Below are 15,806 nucleotides of genomic sequence, written 5' to 3'. Positions count from 1 at the left end.
CCAGTTACAAGAACGAAGGTGTAAGAACTGAAAGGAAAACGTGCCAACTAAATGTTGAGAAGGAAGAGCACTGCACAAACCCGTAGTTTGCGAGTCAAAACACGCACAACAGAAACAATGTATTGAATAGGGAGATTCATGCTGACGTAATTGTTTTTTGCTCATTTGCATACGGCTTTGCGTACAGAAGGAAACGTGTAAGATATGAATTGACTCCAGGCAGCTCAAGAGCCAGTGAAACTTAATACATAGTGAAATTTTTAGCTGTTTGGGTGTAATATTCAAGGAGATATTGTCTTTAGAAAACTGCAAAATTTCTGGGTGGCAAAAGCGCTAATGAGCTCATACATTCTTTGTAAAAGTTTGAGTTTTTAAACCGTGTTGCACAAAAAGTATTCAATATATCACGCTCATATTCATTGGCAGAGTTGTAGGGCTGTAGGATCCGTGAGATGGTCTCAGAAGTGCCCTTAATGTAAGGTATAGTCACTGTAGTAACAGGTGTTGGGTTCCTGTTCGTTGCGTCAGCTTCAGTAGGTCGGTAAATGTTTCGTCTAATAAAGCTAGCGTTGTGGTTGTTTTTGTGAAAAACACGTTCAAGGTATCTGTTTTCGTCACGTAAGCTGTCCAGTGTGTCACAACATCCGTGTAGCCTACAAACCTACAACTACGTTACGACACTTACTGACCAACGTTAAAGACAGGGACGAACCTAACAACAGACAGGGAGCAATTTACAAGATCAAATGCTCCGACTGCCAGGCTTCACACATTGGTGAGACTGGCAGAAACCTTAACACGAGACTGACTGGGTGGGCGAGTTGTCTCGCGTCAGCAGGTAGGGTAACCCTGGCAAGCGGGACAACTTTTCTTCATATAAACGCTTTGGCTCGCCTTACCGGGACAACTCTCGGCGTGGCGAGTGTCACGTAATGCCAAGATTTAGGCCGGGGGGGTTCTTTGGGAATTTCTGGGTGGGGATGTGCCGCTGGGACCCTGGAACCCGTAGCCTATACCAGAGCTAGTTCAGCTGAATTTTGCTACCCTATACTAGAGTAAACTCCCCAAATCCCCCCATCTATCGACACTATTGAGGCTGATTTGAGTAAATTTAAACTCGCCGATTTGATTTTTTTATATTTTTGAGTGGCAAGTCCTGGTTTCCTTAGTCTAGATAAATCGTCAACCAACTAGTCAGTTTTTGGAAAATGATACCCTATTCTAGACCCAAACGCTGTGATTTATATACCCTATCCTAAAGTAAACTGCTTGAAAACCACACCCTTCACAGCGGCGCATACCTATTTAGCCCATATATGGCAGTGCCCCCCCCCCCGAATTTAGGATTTAAGCAGAAATTCGTATCAAAGAAGTGAAAATTAACCCCGGCAAAACGCACGGTGATCGAAAGCCCGAGGAAAAGTAAAAAAAAGAGGGACACATTTGACTATTCAATATGGGTTACGAATAAACGAGGAGAGACAACTTTGACTCGGCCTACAGGGATTACGTTTTCACATATACACGCTTGAGAAACTTGCCTCGGGGGGATTCAGAGGGTTGTCTCGGTAACCCGAGATCGTATAATTGGGGCCTAACACGTTCTCCGTTAGTTCGTTTTCTTCGGAAAAATTAAAGAAATGGTCGTAGCAATATATATGTCTTTGAAGTTCAAGGACTGTATGTCTTTTCGCTACCAGACGGTCTTCAGAGGATTTTGTTGCATAACTGATCGAAATCTATTTTAGTTATTTTTTGGTCGAAATAGCTTTCAAATAAATGAACCGTCCCGTTGACGGCGATGGTTTTAAATTATGTTATTATCAAAAGTGTTTCTGTTTTGCTAAAAATTTTGTCCAAGATTGTAGCGCCAAGTCCTCAAAAAATCTTGAATAAAGTTTCAAAATTAAAATCATCAACCATGAATTATATCTTTGCTACCTACAGAGGGTGAACAATTACGCTCTGGTTTCTCATAACTTCCTCTCTGATATTGCTCCATCGGCGTCCAGTATACAGTCAGTCAGTCAGTCAGTCAGCTACTACATGACGACTTTTTCAAGAAGCCGAGAGCAAATGTAGATAGTCGAAGTTACACAGGATCTGCAGCTTCCACCGGTCCGAAACATGTGGTCCGGGGGGGGGGGGGGGTAAATTATTACCAATCACTTCAAAACATTACTGCATTCACAAGAACTCATGAATCATGAGAATATTTTGAAGCGATTACCCACCCAAGGGAAAACTGGCAAGTCAAAAAATAAAACATAATACTCGGAGCATGCTGAAATCATGGATCTATCGACTTTGCTGACTATTCCAAGTAAAATTACTGAGCACCGTTGTATCCCACTTCCGGTTGACGTGAGTCGATGTAGAGGTGAGAAATGCGGAAGAATTGAGGACTGTAACTTATGCTGCGTAATTTCAACCTAATCACTGAACGGCGACATTTTTAGGGAAACCCCAGTATCGATAATACGGAACATTTTCTATCCATATTGGCCCGCAGCAATCAACTTGAACATGATTTTATTGCTGCCATATTCTAATTAGCCCGTCGGGAAGTTAGAAGCTTGCTATGACGAACAATTTCGTAGTTCTCGATTACTTCAAAACATGTTCTTAAAATTTCACAACAATATTTTGCTTGGGATAACTGATTCGTAACTGACATGTATCATCTCTTAATTTCTCTTATTGTAAATTTGCACAGTCATGTTAAGCGACTTTTGTTCATGCTTAGTCAATCGCCACCGCAATTTGCCGGTACGTCACTTTGGTTGAAATGAAATTAATCTTCCTTTACCACGGCTCAGTAAAATCCCTGTAATTAGGAGCTATTTTAAGTAAATGACTGCCTCGTCCGCAGTTAAATTTGCTTTGTTTCTCCGAAGCCATCAGTTTTGATCACATCTTCGGTGTCGTCAGGAGAAAAACTAGATCATAACTTCGCCTTGAAGACTCAGTGTCCCTCAGTGATCTGATTTACGATGGGGAATTGCTTTTCCTGCTGCAAAGATTGCGAGGTAAGTTGATAGCTTAATAAACAATTTATTTTGCGTTTAACCAATGCAGTGTTAACGAGCGAATCAAGATTTCTGAAATATTGGAAAACAGCGCGAAGTTACTGGTGTATTTGAAACCCTTGACTGGAGTTTGATAATGGTGGCACGATTGATTTTAAAACTTTGACCTTGTTCGAGCAGTTGTGCGTGTTCAGATAATCGATGAGCCTTGGTAGACTTGGCTTAGACCGTGAGTTAAAAAATTTCCATGTAAGATCGGCAACTGATAAACGGTTGCTTAAGGACGGTTCCCTGTGTTAAGATTGTTTCATGTCAACTTTATATTGAGGATACCAGGATTTTCGGGAAAGAATAACATCTTTATGGGATACCGTTGAAGATACAATACAGTTAATGGGATTCCCGTTGAAGCAGATTTCACTGTCAGGGCCAAAAGTGTTAAAGAACAAACGACGAGAAAATAAAAACATTTTAAAAACGTGAAAACGTGAGAGTCCGTAAAAATGTTGTAAAATAGAGTTGTGCAACTGGGATTTATATACATAGAAGATCGTTTGCTTTAATCTTTCTTTCGCCACTGTTCAAACTGTACACGCAATTACAATTATCTTCCAATTTATTTAAAACGGCTAAAACTGCGAAACCAGTAATTTTACGGTTTGCAGAGGTAAGCAAGTTGTACTTCTTGTGACGTCATCAGCTTTGGCTGACGCAGGATAATCCTGTGAAAGGGAAAAGGAACTGAATAAGAAAACTTAATATAAATTTGTGTACTCAACTGCAATGGGTTTTTGTGTATTGAAACGAAAGCTTTTCGCTCTCTTAGCGTATGGTGATGTATTGTAGTCATTTCTTGGTTTCCAGCGTTTCTTTCAGTCGTGACCTATAGCTTTTTCAGTCCATGTTTCTTCCCAGCGTCTCTCGTGTGTAATCGGGAAAAGCTGACAAAATCTAAGGAGTAGTTAAAATTGAAACATGCCAATGACTTTATGTCACTGCCTTACCAATAAAACGATCAGAGCGCCAGATTTGTTCGACGCAATAAAATAACTGGAGCAAATATGAATAGGTCCTTTGCACGGTCCGGTCACATGGTACGGAATTAATTATAGTGGGACGCAAGTTACACAGTACGACTTTCAAAATAAAGGAACTCGTGCCAGTCCAGCCCGAATTTCCTTTGTTTTGAAAGCCCCACTGTGTAACTTGCGTCCCAGCATAATTAATTCCGTACCATTGGCTTAGCCCTTCTAATCTTAACTTCACGGTTGTCTTTCCCAGTGGAGAAGAATACTTTATACGTTTGTTTTTTTCTCAGGGTGGCGGAGGCGGTGGAGGCGGAAGTTGGGGAGGAGGTGTCAGTTTTGGTGGGGGAGGGGGTGGAGGAGGCGGTGGATGCGGCGGAGGGGGCGGTGGAGGGGACGGTGGAGGCTGTTGAGGAGGCTGTGCCGGAGACTGAAGACCTTTATGAACATCCTATTGGATCTGAAGCGATTTAAACTAACTATGAGCAGTACTAGTTAAAAGAGAAAGGCATAAATAGTAACTGTCTTAGCATTGCAGTGATAAAAGTAGAAGTACAGTGTGACGATGTAGAAGGTTATCTCAGTGGTCCTTTCTTGTATGCAGAATTATTTGACTCGATGTTCAAGGAAACTTGCAAACTCCAGTGAGACATGATCTGTCATTTTTTTTTTCTTCAATCAATAAAAGCACTTATTTTAGCATTGTCCCGCCTTTTAAATGACTAAAACTTTGACACTTTTATAGGAGCTATGCTGTTGCTTTGAAAAGCTGAAAGAGATGTTGGAGGCAAAGAAAACCCAAAAGTAATAGCTCAGTTTAAAATCACTAAACCAATTTACCAATACCATTAATAACCTCTTTGACTTATGATGGCACGGATTGGAATGGCTTGCAAGTTGAAAAATCTTAGTTTTCCTTTCCTTTTCTTAGTAGAAAAACATCAGCCACATATCCGTGCGCAAATTAAATGCAAATTAAATAAACCGCGATCAGTCCCCACCCCCCTCCCCCTCTCTACCCCACCCCCTCCCCCAATCTCTTTTCTTCCCTTCCCTTTCCTCTTCTCATCGAGTGTAGGAAAAAATAATACCTGATCGCAGATTACACATTGAATGTTATACATAACAACTGCAGAGCTACATTTTTACACGTACTAAGATCTGTCATATATTTAATGAACTATGACCAATAGCTGTGTTTTTAGTGACCTGGCCTTTGAATGATTTACATGAGAAGAGCAGAGAGACCTGTATCAAAAGAAGGTCACTGCAAGCCTCGTCTCCATTCATGGGCCAGGTTACTGAGTATGCAATTGGAAAATGAACTATTCACTAGCTTACAAGCATCAGCCACTGCTCCTCGCTACTGCTTTTCACAAGTTATTAAGGTTTGCAATGGCTTGATTTGCTTTTGTAAAGAAATTACATTAACTTTAATGATTATGTTTACGAATCTCTGAAGGAGACTGAACAGTAAAATGTAACTAACGGTGCGATACACTTCTTAGTACATACATTTTAAAAATGTATATACTAAAAAGTAATAACAAATAATATAATTTAATTTGGGCTACCATTTAATTTTTGTTTGTTAAATTCAACTTCCGTTTTGTCTGAACTTTCCTCCAGTAATTTTATTTATGAATCAGTGTTCTATTATAACCACTGTACATAATCTTAAACTGTTGGAACTTGGCTCCCATACTGTGCCCCACAGTATTGATGGAGCTCTCTGGACTTGGCGACCTGTCACCTGGGTCCATTGCTATGTAGGGATTGTCACGTCTTTGTAACAGGTACAACAACCTACAAACAAAAAAAAGGAACAGGAGGGTTGATAATCGAGGATATCACATGGCCGCTGAGGATACGAAATTTCTCTTCTCGTGTTTTCACTGCGCTCACTCTTGAAATGTTTTTCAAAACGTCAAGAGAAATTTTGTATCTCCAAGCGGTCATGTAATGTTCTATTTATTATATAAACAGCGTATATTTATTTATTATATAAACATCCTCCACTACAAGGGTATTTTTGGTGATATTTTAATGATTTATAACTAAAAGAGGAAAATCTGTTCTTACAAAGGCTCAGGTTGGAATCCAAAACCAAAATTGGGACAACTTTGCCTTTCTAGGAGATGTATTTGAAAAGTGCTTAGTTGTCCCCAGATGTCTTTGTGGATTCCAACAGCCCTTGCTAAGGTCTGCTCTTCTTGCATACAGTGAAACCTGTATTAAGTGGACCCCCGATATTAAACGAACACCCTATGTTACTGGACACTAGCAAGGGTCCCGTGGGTGTCCGCACAAGAAGGTTTTGCTGTAGTTGTAAATTGGGCAAAAATTCCTTTTGCAAGGAGGTACTTAAGTCTACCTCTAAAATAAATCATACTATTGTGTGACTGACAAATTTGTTGAGATATTTCATTTTAGGTACTTATCTTTACTTGCAATAGTAAAAGTTGATCGACCTTATTTATGTAATTTTAGTCCTAGGAATGTATACACAACTTGTACACTGTATCATAATTAATTTTCTAATTCCAGTTTCCTACCAAAAATACCTATTTGCCAAAATAGATCTCTAGCATTTTACCTTCAGTTTAATAATCGTAGAAAAATATTGGCCGGCTTTTAATTGTCGTCCCATTTTTTCAAATCTCTTTCACAAAGGTCCCTTCCTGGCCGCGACTCCTTACATTCTAGTACATTGCTGATCATAATTCTTACTTAATTTGTGCTAATAGAAACCAGGTTTATCTAAACATATTGCATTTATGCCCTAACGTTCTAACGACAGAACACAAAATTGTGACCACTTCTTATTCATCTGGAAACTCTTATAGTCTCAAAAGCCTTCATGCTCTCAACTGAGGCGTATGCGGGGGGTATTTTCACATGCAAATAGCATTAATCTCTTTTTAATCTCTTTTTAATCTCTTTTTAATGATATTTCCCGCATGAGCCTCCATTGCAAGCTAGTTCCAGTCCAGAGAGTACGAATATGGTCTATTGGCCCAAAAAATTAGCAACAAGTATAGAAAGTAAGGGGGCCAAAACGTATAAATATTTTTCTTTTTCTAAGCTTCATGAAATACTCCCAAGTATTGCGTGATAAATATTGGACTAAACCAAGAAAAATAAATAGGCGACACACTGAATGGTGCTTGTTTTTTGTGTCAGAATACTTACGTGACATTAAAGTATCGGCTACGCGATTATTGATTGTAGTTCTGAATAAATACATTAATGATATACATGAAAAAAAATTACTCGATTCTGATTGGCCGAGAGCAGCGCAGTTCAAATGTAACATCAGTGCGAAAAGTGTAACACCAATGCGAAAAGTGTAACGCCAGTGCAAATTACACATCGTAATTCTGGATTATGATTGGGCAACAGAAAATAGGAAATTTTCTAAGCCAATGATATCACGTAAAATGATGACGAAAATTTTGGGCGGAAAATTTGAAAAAAAGTTTTCTTGAAGGAGAAAAAATGGCTCCAAGAAAGGATCTTCCAGCACTTCCTCCACACGAATTTTTTCATGTTTATAAATTATCAATAGGTAATCATACGGTTTTACTCCTTCAGTTTAGAATTAATTTGCTCTTGTGAGTTTTTCAAAATGCGGAAATTGCACTCGCCGAAGCGGCTCGTGCAATTTCAGATTTTTGAAAAACTCACCTGTGCAAATTAGTTCCAAATTGAACTCGAAACCGTATTATTACCTATATGAGTTAAACAAAGTCATGGGGCTATTGTGCTCATTTTGAATTAAATATCTGTATTAACAAAATAATGTAAAAGGTGCTTTCCTCGATGTACACACAAAGTTGACTCAAAAAACCTAAAAACACTGGAGGATTTCTTCGTCACCTCATGTCTTTGACTTAATTTTTCCGTGGAATAATCACGTCTAAATAAGCAATAAAACATCTTTAAACTTCATTTTAAGATACGTAACACATTCCACAAAAGCGAGTTTTACGCTATCTTTAGAAGAGGACATCAAGATGCGCGTCACCAAGCTGAGGACTTGTTCAACCGGTATAGGGTACAACATGAGAGGTTACGGAGCGAGGACTCCGCGAACTTGAATGAAATGAGATGCTCTCATTTATCGCTTAGTAAGGGAGGGACTGGCGCGAATATCCTCGCAACGCTTACAGCAACATTACCTGTGGAAAATTGGGCACCATGTCTATAAAGAAGTTTGGAAATAAAGACTACATTATAGGGAATTAAATCTCTCATCCTTCACTCTCTCTGCGTATAATTTAATTTTAATGTTCACATACAGAAGGGACACCAATGTTATAGCCTGCGAACACAGTCGTATTTCCGGCTGTCTCTTGTCTCTAATTTTCGGCGAAGACATGGAAGCGACATCCGGAAATACGTCTGCATTCGAAGGCTACCAATGTTGTGACCATACAATATTGCCAAAGAGGTTTAAAATTAAGCACAGTTACTTTGTTAAAAATAATGACAAATTGAAATTGAAAAGCATCTTCGCAAAAAGAGTATTAGTAACTCAAATGTAACTTAAATGTCTCATGCGTGGTCAAAAGCATTAGCCGCGCTCTTTCTTCAAAGGTTTTAGGTTTTTTTTTCTGTCGTACGAAGAAAATGAAATGGCAATACAATGCAAACAGTTTGTTACTTGACAATGGTTCGTTTTTTTGTTGTTGTTGTTGTTGTTGTTGTTGTTGTTGTTCTTAAACGGCGGACGGCTTTAACCTGGTGTTTTTGTCATCAAAAATTTATTCATTCGTTTTTATTTCATAATTTAATCATTATACCTCCTTATTACATGTACTTATTTATGTACGTATTTATTTAATTATGGTTCTAAAAGCGTGCACCCTCGAACATGAGCACTTATTCTTATGCGCGCAATATTTCTAACACTACCCAATGAGCAAGCTCTTGGCACTAACCAATGCATTAGTTTTTTTTTACAATGTGAAGAGACTTATCTTTTTACTTGATGAATAGAAACCTCATTGCGCAGTCATACACTCTTTTTTATATAGAATATATAAAAGAGTAAATAATAAGAATAAGAATAAGAATGTAAGAATATAAATAAGAATAATAAGAATAAAAATAATTAAGACTTTTTGTAAGAATATCGAGGCTGGAATTTTACGAAATTTTAAAAATATCTTACGACTAAACCCGAGGCTAAGATTTTGAAAAGAATATAATTTTATGTGTTGAAAATTTGGAAATACAATATAATTATATATTTTTAACTAAAACGTATAAAATTCTTCCTTTCTCAAAATTAAAAAGCAAAACTAGACAAAAATGAACAAAAACAGCACTAGCCGTACGTTCGATGCTAATAACATTTCTCTATGAAGTTATATGCGTTATATTAGGTTCCAATGCCTGCAAGCTGGCTCTAAAATCACTTTAACACCATCCACGCACCAAATACAGTCGAAAACAGAAATGTCCTACGCTACAATCTAAGAATATTCACAAGACATTTTCAAATGATATCACGTAAAATGATGACGAAAATTTGGTGCGGAAAATTTGAAAAATGTTTTCTCGAATGAGAAAAAATGGCTTCAAGAAAGATCTTCCGGCACTTCCTCCACGCGAATTTTTTCATGTTTATATTATTATTAAGTAATCATACGGTTTTTCCTGTTCAATTTGGAATTAATTTGCACTTGTGAGTTTTTCGAAAAGCTGTAATTGCACTCGCCGAAGCAGCTTGTGCAATTTCAGCTTTCTGAAAAATTAAAAACTCACTCGTGCAAATTAATTCCAAATTAAACTCGAAACCGTATGATTACCTGTACAAATTGCACACATGTAAAAATGATTTAAAAAATCAATGTTCATGCGCAGAATTAGTAAAGAAAACGGTTGCAGAATTTTAATGGGGTAAAAAATTTCTAAAACAATGGCTCGCTATGTGTTTTAAAATTCATACAATTTCCCACAAAATCACGGTTAAGTGTATATAATTATGTGAGATAAGTAGGATTTTATGTGAAATGAGCAGAAGGAATATTGAAAAGCTGATATTCGTAATGAAAAATACTAGCCCAAAATCTTTGGGAATCAGCTCGAATTAACTTTTACATAAGGAGTCCAAGTTCTACATAAAACGTGTACCGTTTCAAAAAACACATGAGAACAAAAATTATGAATTTTGAAGAAGATGCGGCCCATACCTTTAAAGGTGATATATTTGTTTAAAAGCCGGCGAGTCATGTTTACATTATTAATTCCTTGCGTTTTAGTGAATCAAGCTAAGTGATTTGTCTGGCCGCCTTCATGACTGAGAAGAATATTATTAAATACAGCGGTTAATAAATTAATCTTAGATGAAAAAATATATTGTCTGCTAAAAAGCTGGCTTGAATAATGCTGAATGATCGGTGACAGCTGTTCAAAATTTTCTTCCCACTCAGCGAGAAAAAATCATCAGGGCAACGGAAAGAAAAAGAACTGCGAATAACTGAAAAACAACGATGTCGGTAGCTTGGCTGAATACAACACTAAATGGCACACAGCCATCGAGCTGCCAGCATTCCACAGCAGAAAACATCGGAATAACTTCTGCTTATTGCCTCTGGATGGTTGTTTCGCTGGCTGGGAACACGTTCATTGGAATAATTGTCTACAAGACGGAAAGTATGAGAAAACCCATCAACTTTTTCATCGTAAACATGGCCATCTCTGATCTGCTGTATCCAATTTTTGTATTCCCGCGTTTTCTATCAAGTTTGTATGTAGACTACTGGTTGCTAAGTGGTCCTCTTGGCCAGGCCTTGTGTAAGCTTGTGCTCTTCTTCCAAGATATCTCGCTCTCTGTGTCACTGCAGAGTGTGGTTTTGATAGCAGTGGATCGATTTGGAGCTGTGGTATATCCCCTCCGTTCCCCACTGATCAGTTCAAAGCTGTGTCCGTTCTTCATTCTCGCCACTTGGATCGTCGCTAGTGCAGTCTTCTCCCCAGATCTAATCGCCTTCAACCTGGTCGAAAATCCAAGAGGGTTTGTGTGTAAAATGCAGTGGAACGACGCCTTCGGAGAGACTTCTGCCTTACAAAATTACTTTGTAGCAACGTTTGTGGTATTCCTTTATACTCCTTTAGTGTTGATAGCCATACTTTACATTATCATCTGTGTAAAGCTTAAATCACAGAAGATTCCAGGAAATGACTCGATCAATGCTGGACGACAACGCCTTCTGAGGGAACGTAATGTGCTTAAGATGGCCGTTGCTGTTGTGTCAGGATTTGCAGTATGCTGGCTGCCCTTCGGTATCATAATCTTAGTCAATCTCTTTAAGTGGGACCAGACTACAAAGTCGTCTTGTGGTGTCGGACATCTTCTTACTGTGGTCGCAATGATGGCGCGCGCAAATTGTGCAATAAACCCTTGCATCTGTTTTATTTCAAGCGGAAATTATCGTAAAGGACTTAAGAAATTGTTGAGATGCTCTTGACTGCAGGATTTAAAAATTAGTAAAATTTTGCTTATAAATTGTCAAAACATCAAAGAAAAGTATTTGTATTTTTATTCGCTCAACATTGATCAGTATGGAAACACTCATGAGCCGGCAACCACAAGAGCCGCGCGTGTCTCTCTAATGGTCAATAAAGGAATTACAAACAGAATACTTCATGCCAGAGACATTTTCAGCATATCGTGAGCGTCAGAGACAAAGAAACATCTGAGCGCCCGACAGGATTCGAAGACATGACCTCCTAGATTCCAGCCTCTCGCTCTATTAAACTAATGAACTACGGAAGCTCAACGTGAGTTAGGAAATTATAAAACTTTCTGTTAAATTAACAGCGAATTTTAAGAACTTGCTTGAGTCTAATTCTTACTGCAATGGTCTAAAAAAGACCACTGAAGCCAGATAAATAAAGATTGGCAAAATGGAAATAATAACAGAAACACGCACGTCTTCTTAAGGAGGAGACTCCAATCGGATATTCCATAAATAAACACCTTTGTGTGTAACTTGACATGAAATAAATTATCTTATCTCATTTTTTTTTCCGGGCTAAATTTAATTTAGAATCGTACGGCGGATGTTTTCCAACAGGGATATATAATTTACCAGAATTCTTGGACGGAAGACAAGATTGTCAGCTTTTAGTGGTAAACTGTTTATGTCTTGAAGAAAATGAAAATTTCCAACATTCTTCGACGCAATTTGCTGAAACTTCGTTGGTTAACCAATGTTGATAAGGAGAAAGCGTATACCAAGGAGAATTGAAACCGAAGCCGGAGAGCAATGACGTCCTATGGAAAGATTGAACTTTTACAGGCAAATATGTTTTTAATTTCTTTGACTCGATGGCTAATGCTTTTGGCCAATAAAATTTTCCTGAATTTGTTGATTCCTTCATTTGTTGATTTCCTTATCCCGATGTACCCTCTACAAAGCTTTAGATTTGAATTGTGCTGAGGAAAAATCGTTAGATGCACAGCCAATTTTATTAAAGTTGAAGTTAATTTTTAAGTTTAATGGGGTGGAGTATATTTGATGTATTAAGCACGATTTGAAAGTGAACTTAATTGGCGGATAATACATAAATATCCATTCTGATCATTCATGCTGTTAAAGAGCCCTTTCAACCATTCTTGTACAGTCCCCGCTTCAATAAAAGAATAGCTTTTACAGCGCTGGAAGTTTGAAATTGTTTGACATTAAGCTTATTAATTTTAAAAGTATGTACCGTCATTTTACTGAGTAGAAGACTTAAATTCAAAGATTTTAAGAGGGCATGTCCCCGATTCTTCCTGAAAAAACACATGTAAGCAGTGTTTTGAAGCTAAGAAAATTGGAAGAAGACTAGACCGGGGTTAGAGAGCACGAAAGAAGCAAGTAAATCTGAGTGCAGGTTTGAAGAAGGCAACAAACAAGAAGTAATCATGTGCTAGAAATGAATGAAGGCTTTGTAATCTCAATACACCTATGTTGTCTAATAAGTTGTTGGCGAGTACCTGCTGCTCTAACAATTTCTACCCCCTTAGCTCCAGAAAATAGGAGTATCGTAAAATCCAAGTTTGTAGAACCGCCTGTGTCGAGGAAGCGATTTTATGCATAATAAGAACGGCAAGGTTCGTGTCACGTGATATAACGCTAACTGAGCAATAGAACCTCCTTGATAGATAACTTGCATTTTCTGGAAAGCTATGCTAATTTGTTGTTGTTGTTGTTGTTGTTTGTTTTTTAACCGTTCTCTTTCTGGCACTGTTGCTGTCAAAACAAACAATCACTTTTGTAAATTTATGTTCAAGCCTGCCATTGTAGTTGACAGGTTAGTTTTCTGAGAAAACTGGAATAACTGAACACTGACAAGGTGAGGCGATACAACGAAAATGTCGGCAAATATCACAACGCTGAATGAAACACAAACATCGAGCTGCTACAATCCAGGAGCAGTAAAAATCGCACAAACTGTCGCTTGCTGCGTGGTTTCTCTTTTTTCGTTGGCTAGAAACGCCGCCATCGGAATAATTGTCTACAGGGCGAAAACCATGAGACAACCCATCAACTTTATCATCGTAAACATGGCCATGTCTGATCTGCTGAATCCAATTTTTGCGATCTCTCGGGTGATACAAACGCCCTACAGACTCATGGTAGTAGTAGTAGTAGTAGTAGTATACTTTATTTACCCTTGGATTGTAGAGTAGCTTTAACAGCTAATATCTCCGAGCATTTCAACAGCACAATGAGCAAAGACCAGACCACAACACCGGGAACTTCGTGCCCTGCTCTTTACGATGAGTGTGTGGGTTCTTTAACGTCCCCTGCTGACCATAACAGTGAAGATGCAGGAGACGGGGCCTACGGTTTATCGTCCTTATCCGAGAAGACTAGAATATCTAACCATTGGCAGATGTCATTGCAAAGGCAGCATATTCTCCTCAGTTATTTTAAGACCCTGAGTGTTTGCCCGGTCTGGGGCTCGAACCCGAGACCTCCCGCACGGTAGTCCGACGCTCTACCAACTGAGCTAACCGGTCGGCGGTTAGCCGACCGGTTAGGGAGTCCTGGCTGATCGATGCCGGGTCCTCTTGGCGAGACCGGTCCATTTGCAAGCTAGTTACTTTCTCACCACATTTTTCCGCTGCTGTGTCTATTCAAAGCCTACTTAGTTCTGATAGCAGTGGATCGATTTGGAGCTGTGGTATATCCGCTCCGTTCCCCACTCATCAGTTCAAAGCTGTGCCCGTTCTTCATTCACGCCACTTGGATCGTCGCAATGGCACTTATCTCTCCATATCTCTTCGCCTACAAACTTGTTCAATATACAGAAAGGTTTGTGTTTGAATTACATTGGAGTGAAGTCGTTGGAGAGTCTTCACATTTTGATAATTATACAGTGTCAATTTTGGTTCCGTACCATTTTATCCCGTTGGTGTTGATAGCCATCATCTATCCCCAGCAAAGGGAGCGAAATGTGTTAAAGATGGCGATTGCCATTGTGTTTGTGGTATGCTGGCTGCCCCCCAGTATCTCGTGGTTTGTAAAATTCTTTGTATCGGGATTCATCATTTCATTTCATCATTTCATTTTATTTCTTAATAAAACCTACATTTTACAGTTGAACTGGCCCGCGGATAGCTATGGTAGTCTAAGCGATTCAACACGACTTGTGGCTTCAAATACTTCAAGTTTACCACTCGGCGTTTTATGGCTAACGCAAGTTGTGCCATAACCTTTGTATCTGTTTTATTTTCAGTGGAAACTGTCGTCAAAGGTTAAAGAATCTTCTGGGATTCTTTTGAGCAGAGCGGTCTCAACGTAGTCAAAGAACAATATAAACCGGAGCATACGAAAAGAAAAAGCTTTTAATAAGCGACCCAGTCTCTTAAAATTGAAAACAGTCGGAAGATCAAGTAAACTCTCTCTAAGTTATCTGACGTCTAAAGCAAATTGGGCCATAATTATATAACCATTCTGTCTATATTAATATTTAGTAGAAATTATCGTGAAGGGCTTAGAATCTAAGGTGAATGATTTTTAAACAGCGAGTAACTAATGACACCTCTGAACAGTAGAGAGCGTCAGTCATGTTACCTAGCGAACCTGAAAAACAGAGGAGAACAGAAAATAGACAAATAGAACACAGAAGCCATAGAACGTAGCGGGATTCCAGTTTGACCTGGTGTTCGCAGTCTTGTAGCTAGAACGGCTTTAACAACTACCTACAGAAATAAAAAGCAATTCAAATGATATCTTGCTCTAGCTTGTCTAAAATGAATGAATTATAAAATAATGATTATGTTTTTAACCAGCTGTTTGCAAATTAAAGTCTTTATGACATGAAAAATAATTTCTGCTTATTTGAAAGGCCTTTCAAAATACAAAAGAATGGCGTTTTTTTTTCTTTTTTAATATTTATTTTCGTTTTAGAGATATTGACGGTTTCATATCATGCAAATTAGAGCAGTGATTACGTGCTATTGTTTCCAACTAAAAAATGGTAAAATAGTGAATAAACAATATCTCTAGAAATATTTAGGCAGTGTTCTTAAAACTTGGAACCACAAATGTGCATCACAAAAGAAACAAATGGACTTTCTTTCAGTTATTCATAAACTGCACGGGTGCAAACATCGTTTAAAAGCCTTCTCATGTTTTGCAACAAACTTCAGTATCTAATCCTCAGTATAACAAATCATATGCTATGTATGCATGGTTTATATATACGAGTCACTAGTTAATAAAAAGACTGAAATTATAAACAAAAG

At 38.3% G+C, this 15,806-nt stretch overlaps 1 protein-coding gene and 1 non-coding gene across 2 annotated transcripts; one reads left to right on the top strand and one right to left on the bottom strand.

Moving 5' to 3' along the window:
- The first annotated feature begins 10,554 nt into the window (after window positions 1-10,554).
- Window positions 10,555-14,770, top strand: LOC145487959 (QRFP-like peptide receptor). The gene is made up of 3 exons (XM_081466727.1): window positions 10,555-11,519; window positions 12,125-12,197; window positions 14,657-14,770. The coding sequence occupies exons 1-3, from the start codon at window positions 10,555-10,557 to the stop codon at window positions 14,768-14,770; spliced, it is 1,152 nt and encodes a 383-aa protein (XP_081322853.1).
- On the bottom strand, window positions 14,003-14,075 carry Trnag-acc (transfer RNA glycine (anticodon ACC)). Its single transcript has one exon. It is a non-coding gene; the product is annotated as a tRNA-Gly (tRNA).
- Window positions 14,771-15,806: the final 1,036 nt, after the last annotated feature.

The sequence above is a fragment of the Orbicella franksi genome, chromosome 5 (assembly GCF_964199315.1).
Source record: "Orbicella franksi chromosome 5, jaOrbFran1.1, whole genome shotgun sequence".
Taxonomy (NCBI): Eukaryota; Metazoa; Cnidaria; class Anthozoa; order Scleractinia; family Merulinidae; genus Orbicella; species Orbicella franksi.
This window is presented reverse-complemented; position numbering and strand designations above follow the sequence as displayed.